This window comes from Glossina fuscipes, unplaced genomic scaffold, assembly GCF_014805625.2.
Source record: "Glossina fuscipes isolate IAEA_lab_2018 unplaced genomic scaffold, Yale_Gfus_2 147, whole genome shotgun sequence".
NCBI classification, from domain to species: Eukaryota; Metazoa; Arthropoda; class Insecta; order Diptera; family Glossinidae; genus Glossina; species Glossina fuscipes.
Genome location: NW_023998490.1, coordinates 3,666,426 through 3,685,563, shown reverse-complemented (window position 1 = coordinate 3,685,563; position 19,138 = coordinate 3,666,426). Strand labels below are relative to the sequence as shown.

Genomic DNA, 19,138 nt, shown 5'->3' with positions numbered 1-19,138 from the left:
ATTTTTTTCAATTTCAACGGATGAATGCATTGAACTAAGTATCAATACTTTTTTATTTGGTTTAGCTTTATAAATTGTAAGAATAAAGTCTTTCGATTTGTATAATATTGTTGAGAAGCGTGTCATACTATCCTTTGTCTGTCTCGCTAATTTTGGTAGCTCTCTTTTATTTCTCCGGATAGTTCCATAAACAGTAGTTCTTTTTGCTAGAAGTTTACTCGCTAATGATGCGCTTGTAAAAATATTGTCAATTGTTAGATTTCTCCCATGACCAGTATATGCTTCTGTCAATTTCAGAGTTACAAACTCTCCAACTGGGATTGATGATTCTCTCCCTTCATCTTTTCCCAAATAAGGAAAGCCGTTTACTATATACTTACTTGCTACATCGGAAGCTAACCACAATTTTATATCAAATTTGTCCGGTTTGTTGGGCATATATTGAGTAAATCTACAACGTGCTTTTGTAGGAAACAATTGTTCATCTATAGTAAGATATGCTCCTGGTTTATAACAGTTTTGGCTGTTTTCGATAAAGTTATACCAAACTTGAGAAATCAATGCGAACTTATCGTTTTGTAAGCTTTGACTTCGTTGATTTTTATTGTCAAATCGAATAAATCTCATGATTTCTGCGAAGTCATTTCGACTCATAGTTGTCGAGAAAAAACGACGGACCCCATTTCGTGTTCCATAAATATGATAAATTAATGTTTTAAGCCTCATATGCGCCGCGTGCATATAGAAGTCCAATAAATGCATATAATTTTGCAATAGATAAATTCCATTTCGTTTTCAACACTCGAAAAGCCTCTGATTCCGTATATTCTCTTACATGTTCAATCATTTTATGATCAATAATCAAAGAAAATGCTGAAAATGCTCTGCCCTTCACAATATTTCGTTTAACGTATCCTGTCGGTCCTGATATTTCCTTGAAATAAATCGATGTTCTTCCACTGTTAGACCCTTCTTTTATTTTTTTCCAAACAGTTCCGTCTACAGCATTTTCAATTTCTTCCTCATTTGTACTTTCGGAACTAACTATAAATGTTTTTCTTTCCTGTCGTCTTCGTATATTCAAATTTTTCTCTTCGTCCGTATCACTGTCAAATAAGTCACAATAATTTTCTGCAGTACCATCATCAATATCGTAAACTTCTTGATCATCTTCCGAACAATCCTTGTCGATGTTATTTGTTTTGTCTAATAAATTGATATTCCACGAATGTCGGACAGATTGATTAGATTGTAGATTGTCTACAATTACATTGTAGACCCGTAAAACAATTTCAAGAAAGCGATTATCGAAGAATATAGTCGTAAATAACATAAATTTTTCAAGCGGTCAAATGACCGCGCCCGGTCGACTAGACATGGTATAATTTTTTTTCGGAAAATACACATTAAAAAAAGTTGTAAATATTGAAAAATTGTTTGTATGTATATTTTAGGAAAAGTCAATAAAATACATGATGATACAATAACGTTTTATGCGAGAAATTTTAAACGAAAGTTTAAAAACGGTAATTTGACCGCGCGCGGTACGTTTAGTGTTAATAATTACAACAACAGACAGATTTTGCCGATTATTATGATGGCAAGCAATTTCTGTCTACGGCAAATCTGGTATTTCGAAAGAGGTGTTCCTGGAGAGAGGGGTGGAAAGACGTTATAAAAATCTTCATTGGTCTCTTGGGTTGCAATTATATATATATATATGTGGTTTTACGTACGTATATGCATGGGTCAGGAAATGACTATTGGCGTCCATTTTACGGCATTTACGGTTCTCTTGTTTCCCGAAAAGCCTCCAATTCTTTACTCTCTTTCTTACTATCGCCATGTCGTCTTTTGTAGTGTCTCACAAGAAACTCTCGTGACTCTCAAGTTACATAGATAACTTACGAGGTGATTTTGTCGCAGGTGCTGGTCGCCGTCATCCTTGTTGGTAAAGCGCTTCAAACACATAGTGTATTCTTGTACTGTCCGCTCTTTCTCCTATTAATGCCGTTCATATTGTGGAAATATATGTATATTGTTTTCTAAATATTGTTAAGATATTTCCCTTTTCTAACATACAATCTGTATCACTTGTTTTCAAGGGAAACACACTTCACAATTCTTTTATTTACAATTATATTCCTTATTCATAATTTATTTTGGCAGCATTTCCGACTCAAATGTTCTTGTCCAACTCATTCTGCGTTTCGCAAATAGTCTATTTACATACATTTTTACAAGCATGTTCATGGCTTAGTTTTTAGTCCGTTAACCTGGTTTTCCGGTAATCGACTTCCGGTAATCGTTTTCGCGAATGTGCACTAGGTTTTTCCCTGTCTGCTTTTTCGCTAACCTTTTTCATCGGCCGGCACCTGCATGACACGCCGCGAAGGTGCATTTGGTTTTTCCCTTGCTAGGCAATTTATTATCTGGAAAAATTAATTATCCGAAATGAGCTGGATTTGGGATTTCCGCAACAATATATATGTGATTTTTTTATATTTATATATTGTAAAATATGTAAGAAAATAAAACATATTTACATATATTTATTTAAAATGTAAATTTTTAAAACAGCTAATAATAGTTAGTATGTTGTGTTTGAAATCTTTAGATTGAGATAAATGACATGCAATATTTAACACGTTAAGGACGGCGTGTACCACCGGTGGCTCACAAGCGAATGCTTATGCGAATTAGCAAAAACTGCGCCGTCCTTAAATAGGCACGTTTAGAACGTTCTTTAGAAGTAGGGGTTTTAGTACGCGTGATCGTTTTTGTTGTTTGCCATTTAGAACATTAATAGACGTCTGTAAATTAAGGGGTGATATGCCTATTGTAGGCAGGTCACATTCATTATCAGTTTTGACAAACAAACTAAGGGATAAAGGTCAATCAATTTAGAATTTTCATACCCTATGCGAACTTCTATTCCGAGTGTTGCAAGCGGAATGTCATATTGTTAAATTACGTAAATGAAGAAAAGAATGTAAAATGTAGTATTTGGCACTAAATTACTATTTCTCTTTTTTTCTTTTATTAGTGGTTGTTCCCCCCTGGCCTAAGAACGTAGTTTGGTATAATAAGAATGGCCGCGTTGACATAGATGAGCGTTACAAATTGATTGAAGATGGCTTGGGCGTATATATGGCAGAAGTTAAACCTTCAGCCTCTTGCGATGAAGGGGAATGGAAATGCGTAGTCACCAATGATGATGGGGCTGTCGGTATATCAACTTGCCTTGTAAACATGGAAAGTAGGTTACAATACAATGATAATTTTATTTAGATATATCATATTACCGTGAGATATTGATTTCAGTTCCCAAAAACTACCGTAAGCCACGGTTTATGGAAACTTTACGTGCTGTATTGACGGACGAAGGTTTAGTATCCTTTGAGTGCAAAGTTGTCGGTTTTCCTGCTCCGATTCTCAAATGGTTTAAAGATGGTCAAGAGCTGAAGCCTGGTGATGTCTATCAGTTAACTGGGACAAATTCACTTGGAACGTATTGCTGTATAGCTAAAAATTGCATGGGTGAAACTAGCAGTATGGCTGTCTTGACAATAGAGGATATACAAAATCAGCTTAGTGAAGAAGAACGTCTAGTGTTCGCCAACAAAAATCAGCCACCAAAATTTTTATTAGGCTTGAAAAGTCAAGAGGCGAAAATTAATGAAGCGTTTCAGTTTACGGTTAAGATTGAGGCAACACCAGATCCTTTGTTAACTTGGTTTCGAGATGAATTGCCAATACAAAGTAATGAACGTTATAATCACTATCGCGGAGATAGACAATATTGGCATTTGGACGTACGTTGTTTGGAAATTGTTGACCAAGCCGAATGGAAATGCGTTGTGGTCAATGATTTTGGTACTTCCGTCACCTCTTGTTTTCTAAAATTGCAAGTTCCTCGTCATTATAAAAAGCCTAGATTTTTAGAATGTTTACGAGCCGTGCTTACTGAAGAAGGTGCTGTTAACTTAGAATGCAAAGTGATAGGTGTGCCTCAGCCTGTTTTAAAGTGGTATAAGGATGGAGTAGAGTTAAAGCCAGGTGACATCCACAAAATCATTTCGGGGCAAGATGGTACCTGTTGCCTTGGCACTTACACATGTGAAGCTCGCAATTGCATGGGTGTGATGGCTAGTTCTGCTTCTTTATTGGGCTTTGAAGATGATTACAGTAAACAGGATTGTGGAAAACAGCACGAACTACAGCGTAACTTTTCATTATCCACTATACAGGAAGAACGCACCTCCCAATTATATGAAACTCCGGCCGGCGATATAACAATTACTGAACGTGGGGATGTATCATTTTCATTAGAAGGTAAAGAAGTCTCTGTCTCACTTTATGAGACCCCCGATTTGACAGAAGAAGAAGCCTTGAAAATTGTAGAGATGTACGCCGATCAATTGTCGGAGCACGTAACCGAACAAAATATTGTCGAATTACCTCCATTGCGTTTTGTAAAAGAAACTGCACAATCTGGCAAGCTGCTAATGGAGGCTACGGTTATTGACATATCTCCTGAATATTTTACTCATGAAGAGGATTTACGTACTGAAGCGGGCATGTCTGATATTTCCATAAATGAATTAACAGTCCATGGTTTTTCAGCTCAGGAATTGAACAACTTAGATCGTGAAACTGAGGATTATGCCAAAAAATCATTTGAAAAAATGGAAGAGGAGCTCTCATTAACAACTCCGGATAGAAAACGTAAGAAATCTAAGGCCACTGAAACTGAAGAGTTCTTTAGTTTGTCGAAAGCAACCATGTCGCCGAATCAAAATCACGAAGACGAAGAGGCGGATGATAGTTCGGAGTTGCAAACTTTTGCGAGCGCTCGAATGGAATTGGGTAAAGAAGATGTGGGTGAGCAACCTTTAAAGAAAAAAAGCAGAAAGTCTGATAGCGATTCGTCGAAAACTAATGAAACTGAAACAAAACTTATAGATATTTCGGGCGCTGTTGGCGACGGCCTTATGGTTTTGCCTGATAAACTGGCAAAAAAAGTAATTACTAATGAACAGGAAATTGCAGATAATGTTAGACGTTTGCTGCCTTTGGCTAAAATGTTGAAAATTTTGGATGCTCACATGTGCGCCGTGGAAGCAGAAGTGATTTCGCAATCGGTGATGATGATGACAGCTTCCTCGGCTGATCAAAGTATAGCTATTATCAAGAACATCGGAGAGCCTTTGCAACAAATACAGAGTAAATTGAAAGTGTATTCAGGCGAAACTCCAATAGAATCATTGTTTGAAACGATGAAAGAGGACATACGATGTTTGCATATAGGACTGCAGGTCGTAGAGAAATGTGTTGAGATTGATGAGCGAGGCACTACTCTTATACAAAGAACTAGTGTGTGTATAATCGATAGCTTAGCGGATCATATAATTAAAACTTTGGACGAACTGAAAACGATAGCGAATTCTTTTGAAGGGGACAGTTTAAAATCGCATCTACTTTTAACAACCGACGACATACGGCAGGGTCTTGAAATTACTAAAGGTACCATAAAATCGCAGGCTCTCTTGCAAGAGGCTCAAGAACTGGAAGCTAATAAACACTTTACAGAAGCTGTGGCTAAACTGCAGGAACTTCCAGAGCCTTTGCCTTTTGAAAAAGTACCACAGGTTGATTTACCTCCACAGGCTGAGTCTGTGAAATTAATATGCCAGCCTGTGTGGGAAATACAACAGGCCTTGGAAAAGGTGGAGAATGAGTTATCCTTGGAGGAAACCGATGACGGCATTTATTGTAAAGTACATCAAAAGATTGTGGATAATTTTCTAGAACCTTTCCAGCATTTGCAGCAAGTTTTGCAGGTGATTGAGCAGCGAGCGGAAACCTTAACTGGTACTGAACAAAAAATTAATTTAGCTATTTTGGATATTGTAACTCCACCGTTATTTGAGTTGAAAAAAGGCTTAGAAGTGATAAATGCTCAGCCTTCCAACGATGTTGAGGGCGGAAAGTTGACAGTTAATACAGTGGAATCCATGGTACCGCCTTTGCAAGAAATACAAAACGGCTTAGCTCAGTTAAGTCAAGATGTACTAACCGGAGGTCAGGTAACAGAAGACTTGGCTTTGGATTCAGAAGAGGTAAACAAACTCTTACAATCCTTGGCTCAAGCTGTTCTCCACTTGGAGTCTAATATTGAGCAGATACCCTGCAAAATACCACAACAAATTCCAGTTAAGTTATTAACGCTTAAAGAGCATATTTCCACCCTTATAGAGCAGATTGTCACTCAAGGTGTCAATAAGTTTCACATTATATTGTTAGGAAACATAAAAAGACCCATCGATGAATTAAATTATTGTATGCGGCAAATTGAACAAAAATCCATAACGGGTTCGTTGGGTGATTTAGTGGACCCTCTTCGAAGTTTGGATGCCAAAATTAAGCAAAGTAAAGACATTCTTTGCATACTCCCCGTTAACGCTCGAGACGATTTATTAGGTATTTTACATGATGTTCAACAACTTCTCAAGACGATCGAAATCGACATTGATGAATATGAATTTAGGATGCAGCAAAAAGAAATTGAGTCAGAGAGACAAGAATCTGATGCCGACCAGCTGCAAGAAACCATGGAATGGCGTTTTGTTCAGGAAAAGTACAGTAAACAATTGCAAAAGTTGACGAAAATTATAAGAGAAGTAAGCAAACTCGAGTTTATTGATAATAAGCTGAGAGCTGCATTCAATGATTTAATACCCCCTTGCGGAAAGATAATTGTTGAATTGAGAAATATGCCTGATTGTCAGGTATTCGCGCAAAACATTGTAAGGAGAACAGCCGATAGTATACAAAAAATAAACGCTTGCCTGCTCCAGTTAGGCGAAACCACAAATAAGTCGCAGTGTAATAACTTGTTGAATTCCGTAGTACGTAATTATTTCCAAGAACTTAAGTTGGCCATAGATCAAAGCGAAGACCAAACGGCAACAGTGCAAACTTTACAGTTGGCAGAAGCCTTTAATAATATGCTAAATATTGTCGAAAATATAGTTCAACTATGCGGAGAAGATGCTATCGACGATTTATCCACGTTGGAGGACGTTTCAGCTTTAAAATCAAACGCGGAATCTTTACCAGTTGAAAACTCTGTGACTTGGAAAACTGCGACCCTGGAGGAGAGACGAGTTCAAGCTGAACAATTGCTAGGGCAGCTTAAGCAGGATATTGGTACAGTTTTAGCTCATTGCAGCGAGTTCGACTTGGGCTGCGTGCAAACTGAAACTATGCAAGAGGTAAAAGCTGCTGTTGAAAAAATTCATGATTTTAAGGAATGCTTGCAAAATACTCTCTCAATGAACGTAATGGAGTATTCGCCTACGGGAAGTGATTTACGTACCATGGCCGAGGCGGTATATAGTTTAGAAAGTTGTGCTTTGCAGATACATGAACATCTGGAGCAGGGAATTGTTACTGATACGAGTGACTTGGAAGTAAACGAACTTCGAACGATAGCAGAACCTTTGCAAGAATTGGTTCATGCTGTCAAAGTATTTTACACTCAAGAATTTGATCAAGTTTCAAGCATAGGCACGCTTACTCAAATATCTATGACTAGCGCTAGTGTGATGCAAAGTTTAAAGCCCTTCGTACTCTCAGTTCATGAAAACCATGCCATAGAAACTTTAGAATCAATTGCAAATCAGATAAGTTTGACGCATCTTAAACAATTCGTTCAGCCTTTACGCGAGCTGGAGAAAGCACTAATTATGCAGGAAGACAATACATGCTTATCACAAATAGTGGCTCTGCCAGAGCAAAAGCAACAAGATTTGAGAGCTTGGGCAAAGCCGCTTTTATGCTTGAAAGGGTCAATAGTTCAAGTAAAAGAAGAGCTTGCTTTGAGCACTTTAGAGGAATGTCCGGAATTCAAAGTTATTGCCCAAAAATCTCCGGTCCTATTTAATCTTTTGAAATATTGTGAAACTATGAATGCAGATTTCTTGGAACAATTTGAAGAATTATCATCGGAAAATCTCTCAATATTAAAAACATATGCCGAACCTCAAATCGTACGAAGTATTGACGAAAAGTTGATAATAAAAGAAATGCCTCAAATCGAAATATTCGATATGCGTAAGTGTGTGACAGAAAGCATTCAGCTTTTAAGCAAAGCTTTATTGAAGACCGCAGCTATACAGACTGCAGAGGTTTATGAATTGAATTTAATTACAGAACGGCTTCTAACCGATTTACAAACTCTGAGTAAACAAAAGGAGACGGAATCTGTTGAATTTATTCAATTACGAAATTGTTTAGCGAAAACTATGTTTAAGTTAAAGGAATGTTTAGTACATACATACGAAGCAGATGTCGAAGTTGCCGTGGAAGATATTGAGAAAATATTTGAAGATCTTTTACAAGTTATACCAAATCTCGAAAAACAGTTGGCTTTAGAAATGAAGGAGAAAATTGCATTAAGCTGTTCCGAATTTATTACTGTCATTCATCGAAGCGAATATGAAAGCTTGTTATTGTTAGCCGAACCAATAAGAAATCTGCTCGACTCTTTGACTTTGCTCAATGATCATAACGAAGTGGATATCGAAAAATCATCGCCGCTTTTTCAGAAAATTCAAATGCAGTTAGTTAGAATTGTTCAAATCATTAACAATGGTGACTGTCTAATTGAATTTTGTCAAGATTTAAAACCTGCTTTACTAAATTTGGCAAATAACCTGAATTCTATTAAGGATTTCCTAGAGAAGAATGATGGAAATATAAGGGTGATTGAATTATTACAAGAGTTGGACTATTTTGCCACGGATCTTAAAGAAGTCTCTTGCAGTCTTGAGAACAATAATCGCAAAAATTATTTAATACAGGAGACATCAGCAACTAAATCATTCTTAATGGCTTTAGAACAAGGGCTCACTGAAAATAATCCGTTGGTGCACATCTTTCTAGAAAAGCATTACGAGGACGTCCAACAATTAGAAGCAGCTCTAAAAACTGTAGAATGTGACATCATACCACGCGTTGAACGTTCTCAGATGATTTGGCTGGCAGAGGAGCTGGAGTCAATTGAAGCCATAGGAAAATTACTGGATAATCTTCAAGAGAATATGAAGATATTAAGTCAGGAATTGGTAGAACTTCCAAAAGACAAGGCGGTATTTACAGCCGAGGTGGCTGAAGAGATTTCCGAAACTAAACGCCAACCGCTTCCAGAGGCAGAAAGACAGGACACCGTCGAATTTATTAAGATTCCTATTGTGGAAGAATGTGTTAATTTTATTTTTAAAGCTTTAAAGGAAGATAAACACTTGCAAACTTTGGAAGCTGATATGCAAGAAGCTCTTAGCTCTAAAGATGATAATCGCAGAACTGAAAGTATTTTCCGTATAAGAGAACACATCGTCCATACCTACGATTCAAGTGTTAATAAGCATTTGGAAAATTTAATTGATTCATTGCTGGAATGTAATCCAAATTTATTGGAGTTAATAAATGCTCGGTATTGTTTAGTTATAAAGGAAAACATCGAATCATTACAAGCCGATATTAAAGCCTTAGCCAACGAACCATGCCAATCAAAACTATGCTCCGTGCACGAAAAATTGCTCAGCCTAGCAGAGATTTCCGATCGTTTAAAACCTTATAGAGACATAGAAAATTCATCACAGAAAATAGTTGAATTGCAAAAATATTTAATGGAGATTTTCTGTACATTTGACGATTTGTTAGAAATATCCGACGATGATTTAACTCCTGCTATCGAAATTGTTAAGGCTTTGGCTTTACGTCAGTACGATGAAAATGAAAAATCAAAAGCGGGTATCAAAACCGCGAAGGTATTTGAGGATATTCTTCATTTATGTGCTGAGCTAAAAGTGACTGTAGAGAAAGTCAAGGTAAAGCTTGCAGATTCTGCCTCAATTAGACAAATACCTGAAGCTGCTGAAACGAAATCAAAGGCTGCGGCTCCCGACTTGAAAGCAAGGGAAATCGAAGAAAAGCAGTCTGAAGCCATGATAAAAAAAATTGATAAAAAAGAAACAGTAGCAAAGCCACTGAGACCAGAAGTCAGCGAAATTAAAGCAGAAAAAGTTGAAAAAAAAGTGATCGATTCCACTGTAAAGACAATCGAGAAGAAAAAGATCGAAGAGATGCAACTGAAAGCAGAGGTATCCGAAGTCACGGCTGAAAAGATTGAGAAACAAGAAGTAAGTGTTGACGCTAAAAAACTTGAGCATATGGCGGTTGAGGCAACGAAAATTAAGGGTAAAGTTTCTGAGGTGAAAGCGGAGAAAATCGAAGAGAAGCAGTCTGAAGCTGTGGTGAAAGAAGTTGATAAAAAAGAAATAGAAGCAAAAGATCTGAAAGCGGAGATCAGCGAAATTAAAGCAGGAAGAGTTGAAGAGAAAATGATGGATTCTACTGTAAAGACAATCGAGCAGAAAAAAATCGAAGAGATGAAATTGAAAGCGGATGTGCCTGTATTCACTCCTGAAAAGATTAAGGAAGAAGAAGTCAGTGTTGAAATTGAGGAGGTTGAGGCAACCAAATCGATGGCTAAAGTCTCTGGAGTGAAAGCAGAGAAACTCGAAGAGAAGCAGTCTGAAGCTATAATGAAAAAAATTGATATAAAAGAAACAGAAGCAAAAGAGCTGAAAGCGGAAGTCAGCGAAATTACAGCAGAAAAAGTTGAAAAGAAAGTGATCGATTCCGCTGTAAAGACAACCGAGCAGAAGAAGATCGAAGAGATGAAATTGAAAGCGGAGGTATCTGAAGTCACGCCTGAAAAGATTGAGAAACAAGAAGTAAGTGTTGACACTAAGAAACTTGAGTATATGGAAGTTGAGGCAACAAAATCGATGGCTAAAGTTTCTGAGGTGAGAGTGGAGAAAATCGAAGAAAAGCAGTCTGAAGCCGTGATGAAAAAATTTGATAAAAAAGAAACAGAAGCAAAAGAACTGAAAGCGGAAGTGAGCGAAATTACAGCAGAAAAAGTTGAAAAGAAAGTGATCGATTCCGCTGTAAAGACAACCGAGCAGAAGAAGATCGAAGAGACGAAATTGAAAGCGGAGGTATCTGAAGTCACGCCTGAAAAGATTGAGAAACAAGAAGTAAGTGTTGACACTAAGACACTTGAGCTTATGGAAGTTGAGGCAACCAAATCGATGGCTAAAGTTTCTGAGGTGAGAGTGGAGAAAATCGTAGAAAAGCAGTCTGAAGCCGTGATGAAAAAATTTGATAAAAAAGAAACAGAAGCAAAAGAACTGAAAGCGGAAGTGAGCGAAATTACAGCAGAAAAAGTTGAAAAGAAAGTGATCAATTCCGCTGTAAAGACAACCGGGCAGAAGAAGATTGAAGAGATGAAATTGAAAGCGGAGGTATCTGAAGTCACGCCTGAAAAGATTGAGAAACAAGAAGTAAGTGTTGACGCTAAGAAACTTGAGTATATGGAAGTTGAGGCAACAAAATCGATGGCTAAAGTTTCTGAGTTGAAAGTGGAGAAAATCGAAGCGACGCAGCCTGAAACTATAATGAAAAAAATTGATATAAAAGAAACAGAAGCAAAAGAACTGAAAGCGGAAGTGAGCGAAATTACAGCAGAAAAAGTTGAAAAGAAAGTGATCGATTCCACTGTAAAGACAATCGCGCAGAAGAAGATCGAAGAGATGAAATTGAAAGCGGAGGTATCCGAAGTCACGCCTGAAAAGATTGAGAAACAAGAAGTTAGTGTTGACATTAAGAAAGTTAGACATATGGCGGTTGAGGCAACCGAAGTGAAGGGTAAAGCCACTGAGGTGAAAGCGGAGAAAATCGAGGAGAAGCAGTCTGAAGTTGTGGTGAAAGAAGTTGATAAAAAAGAAATAAAAGCAAAAGAACTGAACAGCGAAATTAAAGCAGATAAGGTTGAAGGAAAAATGAGCGAATCCACTGTAAAGACATTCGAGCTGGAAAACCTCAAAGAGATGAAATTGAAAGCGGAAGTATTTGAAATCGTACCTGAGAAGAATAAGGAAGAGGGAGTCAGTGTGGAAGCTAAGAAGGTTGAGCATACGAGGGTTGAAGCAATCAATTCAGAGGCTAAAGTCCGTCAAGTGGAAGAAGAAAATATCGAAGAGAAGCAGTTGGAAAAAGTTAAAGGGAATAAGTACAAGGAAAACAAAGAAATGCGTAATGCCAAGAGACCACCGAGAGTTGACGTGAAACTTACAAATCGTAATTCGTCGGTTGGAAGCGACATAAAGTTGACTTGCAGCATTTTAGGCAATGATTTGCAAATTCTCTGGTTCAAGGAGAACAAGCGGCTCGAAAATAATTCGAAATACAAAATTTTATTTATGGACGGTTTGTCGTGTCTTGAAATTAAATCAGCTGATTGTAATGATGCAGCAGTATACAGGTGTGTGGCCAACAATCGGAACGGTGAAGTTGAAACAAGTTGCCTCGTGACAATATATGATGTACCTACCAACAAATTTGGCACACCGCCAATTTTCACTCGTAATATAAGAGGTATGTACACTTGCTTCATGTTTTGTTGATCTCATTGATTTACAATTTTATATCATTAAGTAGCCCATATATAATTGAAAATAATGTGCTGCTAGGTGAAAGAGTATTTACTTTATTTAATGTGTGGGGGGTGTAGAGTATTTTGCTGTTCGCATTTTATTTCCTTACGCTTTACCACTTATTTTTAGGAATAAGTGCATTAACAGCACATTCAAAATTATTTTAAGCGTCTTAATGGCTAATCCTAACATTTCCTCTTAAAAGTTTCCAAAGATTTAATTAGTGTATCGCTAAAAGGTTTACACTTTAGTCCACAGATCAGGTAGGTAAAGACTTATTTGCTTTTGTAATGCTGATGAAATTGAATCTACTTTTATGCAAAATGGCTATTCCAAGATTTAAGGCCAAGGCAATTTCTTGTGACAAATTATCGCCACGAAAATGCTTTTTATTTTTATTTAATTTTTATCCGTAATCAGCAATTGGTGGTATGTTGACTGCGTTTGGTTACGATTTCTTTTTATTTCTTCGTCTTTATTTTTATTTTATTTAATTAATCAAAATAAAAGGTGAGTTTAGTTGATGAGTTCAAATCGTGTGTTTGCTCGTTATCTTGTTTATTTATTTTATTTTTATGTAATTAAAATTACTGCCGAGTCCGTGACAATAAATTAATTATAGATTTTATTTTATTCTATTTTATTTTTTTTTTAATTTTTTTTTTTTTTGGCAAAAAGCACAAGTAGATCAAATCCGTTTTACAAATCATTTGAAATTTTCTTTCGAAACGGGCGGTTGCTTAAGTTCGTACAGAGCAGTCGAAATATTTACGTGGCGGCGAGCGGACCGATCACGTCCTTTATATCGCTGGCATATACGAACTGTTACAGCCTAAATAATAAATAGTAAATAAAATCGAAAACGGGAAGAGTGTGAAATTATAAAATTTAATATCGACATTTTACGAATTAGAAAAAAAAAAGATAATTATAAAGTGACCTCGTGATTTTTTTTTAAAGAGAAATTTTTTACTATGGGTGAAACAGAGGGTGAAACGACAGCAGCTGATGCTCCTTCGGAGGATCGGGAATCTGTTCCGCCTCAGGATACCCTGCAGGTGCCTACTCAAAAACGCAGAAAATTAAAATCTCCCACGCCTTTGCGCGGACGCAGCGCTACTCCAATACACGGTCGTAGCCAAACTCCTTTTAGTCTTTATATGATAAGGCGTAGTGCTACTCCTTCAACATGGCGGAGTATCACACCGTTTTTGAAACGCGAAGAAAAGGAGAAAACTCCTTTCGAGCTGGGTCGCGACATATTGACCCAGATTACTTGCAATAAGGCAGTTTTTGATCGCGCTTTAATTATGGATATATCTGAACCTGAAGAAACGCAAAAGCCCGTGCGTTACATAACTTCTGATATGTCAGTTATTGATCGTGCGGCCGTTATGGACGTGTCTAATGTTGAAGTTATCTACGTGGTGGAAGAATACGAAGAATACGAAGAGGAAGAAGAAGTAAAAGAAGAAGTAAAGCCTAAGAAAAAGGGTAAAGGCAAAAAGGGACGTGTTGGACGTAAATCTGCCGATAAAGAGCAAAGTCCTGGGGGAGGCGGAGAAGGCGAAACTGGCGAGGGGGGTGATGAAGGTAGTCGTGAGAGATCTGAAGATCGCGAAGAAAGCGCTGATTTCGACGAATTCGACGAACCAAGCAAAAAGGGAAAAAAGAAGGGTGGTGCAAAGAAAAAGGAGAAGAAGGAAAAGTCTCCCAGCCCAAAGCTGACCTTGAAACTGGAAATAGGAGGTGGTCAAAAGGCAAGCAAAAAAATGTTTGAAGACAAAGACAAGCAAAGTCAGGATCAGAAGGCAACTGCGAAACCACCCCCAAAGAAAAGCAAGCTTGTTCTGCAAATGGAAGAACAAGCTAAAGCTGCGGCAAAAGCTGCTGAAGACGCAGCTAAACAAACATCGAAACCTAAAAGCGAGACTTTCGAGGAAAGACAGAAGCGTCTTAAAGCCGAAAAAGAGGAGCAAGAACGTTTAGAAGCTGAACAAAGGGCACTAGAAGAAGAGCTGCGCGCACAGCAGGAGGCGGAATTAGCCGAAGACGACGAAGAAGAAGGTGGCGAAGAGGGTGATAGTGATGCTGAGGGTGAATATGCCAGTTCCCGGTATGAAGAAGACGGTGGTGAATCGAGATACGATTCATCACGTTATGAAGACGAAGAAGCCGAAGAAGCTGATGAGGTTGGAGATTTGCCAGGCGATGCTCGACGTGGTAGTGACGAATCGGAAGGCTTCACAAGACCAGATCCTTATGATGAAGAGCGTTGGCAACAAATCGCTGAAGAGGAAGGCGAGGAATTCATGCAACAATTGCGTAAATACAGTCTAGCCATACGAAAAAGTGAAAAACAACGCGACGAAGAATGGCAAAGAAGACGTGAACAACTACGCTTACCCCATTTTGTTGTGTTTCTATCTGATCGCACTGTGGAAGCGGGTCAAAAAGTGCGTTTGACATGTGCCATAGGTGGACCGGAATTATCGGTGAAATGGTTCAAGGATGGGCGCCAATTAGAACGTGACGCCACTCATCGCATTATCAACAACAATAACATTATAATATTAGAGGTGATAAATACTACGATATTAGATTCTGGGGAGTATTCCTGTGTCATTGCAAATATGAACGACGAAGTTACCTCATCTTGTTTCGTAACTATTTACGAAGTTTTTAAAGACGAGCCCGCACCGCCCACCTTTAAACTAGTTAAAGGTAAAAGTATACAAAATTATCCAATGTATGCTATACTAGTAATTGCAAACTTCTTCCTTTAATTAATTAGAATATTACCACTTACGTGACGACGAACTAACTATTGAAATGCATATCCATGGTGTACCACGACCGGTGGTTACATGGTGGAGGGGTTCCTTTGAAGTGAAGCCTAATTTTAAATTTACGAGACTGGAGGAGGCTCATGGCGTATATAAACTGCTCATTTATAAACCTAATAACCGTGACAGCGGTACTTACACTTGCAAGGCTATTAACTCATGCGGAGAGGCCCAAATGCGACACACTATTGAGGTGGCGAAAAATTTGAACTATCATGTTCACGGTATATTCCATGCTCGGGACCGTCTGCAGCAAGATAAGGAGAAAACCGCCAAAAAAGCTATGGAGGAAGCCATGAAATCCAAAGAAGCATCGGATAAAAAGCGCGCAGTGGTCGAAGTAGCCCCACGTGCAGCTCGTAGCTCGCCAGAGCCTTTAGTATCGCCTAAGCAGAAACTCAAATTTGCGACACAGCTGCGCGATCGCATGTCGTTGGAAGGAAGCACTGTTAAGTTTATTTGCAATGTGATCGGTCCAAATCCAACATGTCGGTGGATGAAAGATGACAATGCAGTTAAGTTCAGCGAAAATGTGAAAAATTTCTCAGAGGAAGGAAAGCCAATACTCGAACTAAGAAATGTCACTGCGGATTCGTCGGGCGTTTATAAGTGCATTGCCAAAAATGATTACAGTGAAATTGAAACATCTTGCTATTTCAAGGTATACGCTGCGCAAGCTGAAGGCGATGAGAGTGAACCTATTTTCGCACTACCACTTAGAGGTACGATTGATTGGTGAAGAGTGCGAGGTATCATGTCGTTGTCCTATGTGCTTGTTACGTCTACATTATTTTCTATAGAAAAACTTTAAAAGTGGTCACGTAAATGTTCTACTGATGCGTTTCTTCTGTGCTTGTATTTTCATTATTGACGGTTCAAAAATAGAATTTGTGTACATGTGTGTTTCTTTGATATTTTGTCCGTAATTAAATGGCAATTGACAATTGAATTTACTTCATTCTCAGATGTTTATCATTCGTCCCAAAACGATTTGGTACTTGATACAAAAGTACGCGGCAATCCACGACCGAGCATTACTTGGTTAAAAGATCGTGTACCAGTCGTGCTTGATGGTCGTATTGTACAAATTGAACATTTGGACGGTATATGTGAGTTGATCATTAATAAGCCCACACCTAGTGACAACGGTACTTACATTTGTGTCGCTCAAAACAAATTGGGGACACAAGAAGCACAACATTCTGTTGTAGTCGATGTAGTGCAAACATCAAGGCGTTCTAGCACTCAATCGGCAATAATGAGTGATTCAAGCGATAGCAAAAGCAAAGGTGAAAGGCCGTCGAAAGTGCCGAAGGGCAAAAAAAAAGAGGATGAAGGCGAGGCGGTCGCTTATGAACGACGCAGCAAAATGCCGGAAGTCAATCCGAAACAACAACTTTATTTTAACGCCATCGTGTCGAATCGCTATGTTACCGAGGGTTCTAAAGTTAAATTGCAAGCAGTTGTGATGGGCCCGAATCCTGCGATGAAATGGATGAAAGATGATCAAAATGTCACATATGGACCGCGTATACGTAATATGAGCAGAGATTGTTTGGCATCGCTTGAATTTGTCAAGGCATTGCCAGAGGACTCTGGCCTATACACTCTTGTTGCACAAAATGAGTTCTGCAAGATATCTACATCGGCCAAGCTGTTGGTCTATTCCACAAATGTCAGTGCGGAAGTGGAGCCCGTATTTACAAGACCTCTTCGAGGTAAGCAATCACTCCCTGTATATACAATTAAATATGATATTTTATTTTTAGTTACGCGATTGTGTAACATAGTATGACCTAACAAAATAAAATCTTATGCAATGTGCTATACTTTATTAATTAAATTAACATATCTCTAGATACATATCATTTGAATACCAATGAGCTCATTTTGGAGACAGGTGTACGTGGGCAACCGGCGCCTAAAGTTCAATGGTTTAAGGACAGTGTTGAAATCGAAAAAAGCGAAAGATTTCATATCTTTAACCATTCGGATGGCACTTGTGAATTGGTTATTGACTATCCCTCGAATAAGGACTCTGGAAAATATACAGTAAAAGCTGAGAGTAGCGCTGGAAAGGCTGAAATCACACATTTAGTGACGTTCGCCGGGAAAGATCATCACATCGCTGATAATATACATGGTGTATTCCATGCTGATAAGAATTTATTGAAAGCAAAACTGGCGGAGCTGGAGTTACCGAAGGAGCAAAAGCATCCAGAAGTAAGCGAATCCGAAGGAGAGGAAGGTAAAGGTAAAGGTAAAAGCAAGGGTAAAGCCCGAGCTAAGAAAGACGAAGAGGAGGAAGTGGCTCTCCCCACTGCAGATACCCCAACGTCCGATACGCTAAAAAAACGGGAGAAGGTTATCGGTATTCATTTCCCGACGACTGTGAAAGATCGTGTAGTGGCAGAAGGTTCAAAAGTTAAAATATCTTGCTTCTTGGCAGCTAAAGAACCTCAAGTCAAATGGTTCAAGAATGAGGAGCAAATACAAAACAGTGCTAAAATCCGAGGTCGCTACGTAGAAGGCTTGTGTACTTTAGAGATAACGAGCGCCACCGAAGAGGATAGCGGCGAATATAAATGTTGGGCACGTGATGAGACTGGAGAGGCTTCAACCTTCTGCCGCCTCAAGGTATATGCTGACCCTGGTAGCGCCGATGTTCCGCCAACGTTTACGCGGAACATTAAGGAGACGTATCACCCGAAAATAAACGAATTACAATTAGAGTGCCACGTCCGTGGTTCTCCGACTGCTACTGTCACCTGGGTGAAAGACGGCGTTAAAATCGAACAAAGCGATAAATATCAACAGATCGACCACAATGATGGAAAATGCGAATTAGTTGTATCGGAGCCTGTCCAAGCAGATAGCGGCAAGTACGTATGTCAAGCAGAAAATCGAGCTGGTAAAGCAGAAATCACACACAAAGTGACTGTAGAAGCAAGACGTGTGAGGGCGCCGTCACCACGGAAAGAAGGAGTAGTTGGGTACAAGTCGTCCGCTGAAGAAACTGACGAGGAAGAGAAAGAGAAGAAAAAAGCTAAAAAGAAGAAAGATGACGAAGAGGAGGGAGGTGGACGAAGGCGTGAGGTACTACCACCTCCTGATATGAAGAAACGTGTATATTTAAGAAACTTCCTATCCAATCGCACTGTTAAAGAAGGCAGTAATGTTAAATGGGTGGTGAATATTGATGGCCCGGAACCAACCGCCCGTTGGTTCCACGGCGAAAATCCCATCGCTTTCGGACCGAAGAGCAAAATGAATCTGCAAGATGGAATTGCTTGGCTGCAGTTAGTTAAGGTAACTGAAGAAGACAGTGGCGAATATTTGGTTAAAGTAAAAGGTCCTGAAAATGAAGTTGTCAGCACGTGCAACTTGTTCGTTTATAGTACTGGTAAAGAAGAATTAGTTGCACCCGTATTCACGGTGGGCATTAAAGGTAAGTGCAATCTTTCAACTTGTCATGTGTTCTTTTGGCCTGTCTTCTATATGTTACGGTATGTATTGGTTCATTCATAATAATATTAAGATATGACCATCAAAAACTTCATTCATAGGATTACATATGTGTTATTTCAATGTCCACGTGTACGTTTCCCCATGTTTGAATTACAGATGTCTTTAATAGTGATCAGCATCTATTAACAATTGAATGCAAGGTTACGGGAAGACCGAAACCAAAGATTTGTTGGCAAAAGGATAGTACTTTGCTTC

The 19,138-nt window shown here is 38.6% G+C and overlaps 1 protein-coding gene across 3 annotated transcripts in view; it reads left to right on the top strand.

The window, feature by feature from the left end:
• Window positions 1-19,138, top strand: part of LOC119641158 (muscle M-line assembly protein unc-89) — an 83,667-nt gene that overhangs the window by 19,159 nt on the left and 45,370 nt on the right. For 2 of the 3 annotated variants that reach the window (XM_038039668.1, XM_038039669.1), the window contains exons 1-4: window positions 13,467-15,293; window positions 15,364-16,137; window positions 16,381-17,133; window positions 17,274-18,863. In XM_038039668.1, the coding sequence (XP_037895596.1) occupies window positions 13,544-15,293; window positions 15,364-16,137; window positions 16,381-17,133; window positions 17,274-18,863 (4,867 nt within the window). In that variant the 5' untranslated portion in view covers window positions 13,467-13,543. Of the gene's footprint in view, window positions 1-3,046; window positions 3,260-3,324; window positions 12,511-13,466; window positions 15,294-15,363; window positions 16,138-16,380; window positions 17,134-17,273; window positions 18,864-19,138 lie in introns of those variants that run through there. The other variant, XM_038039670.1, reaches the window with a different exon arrangement.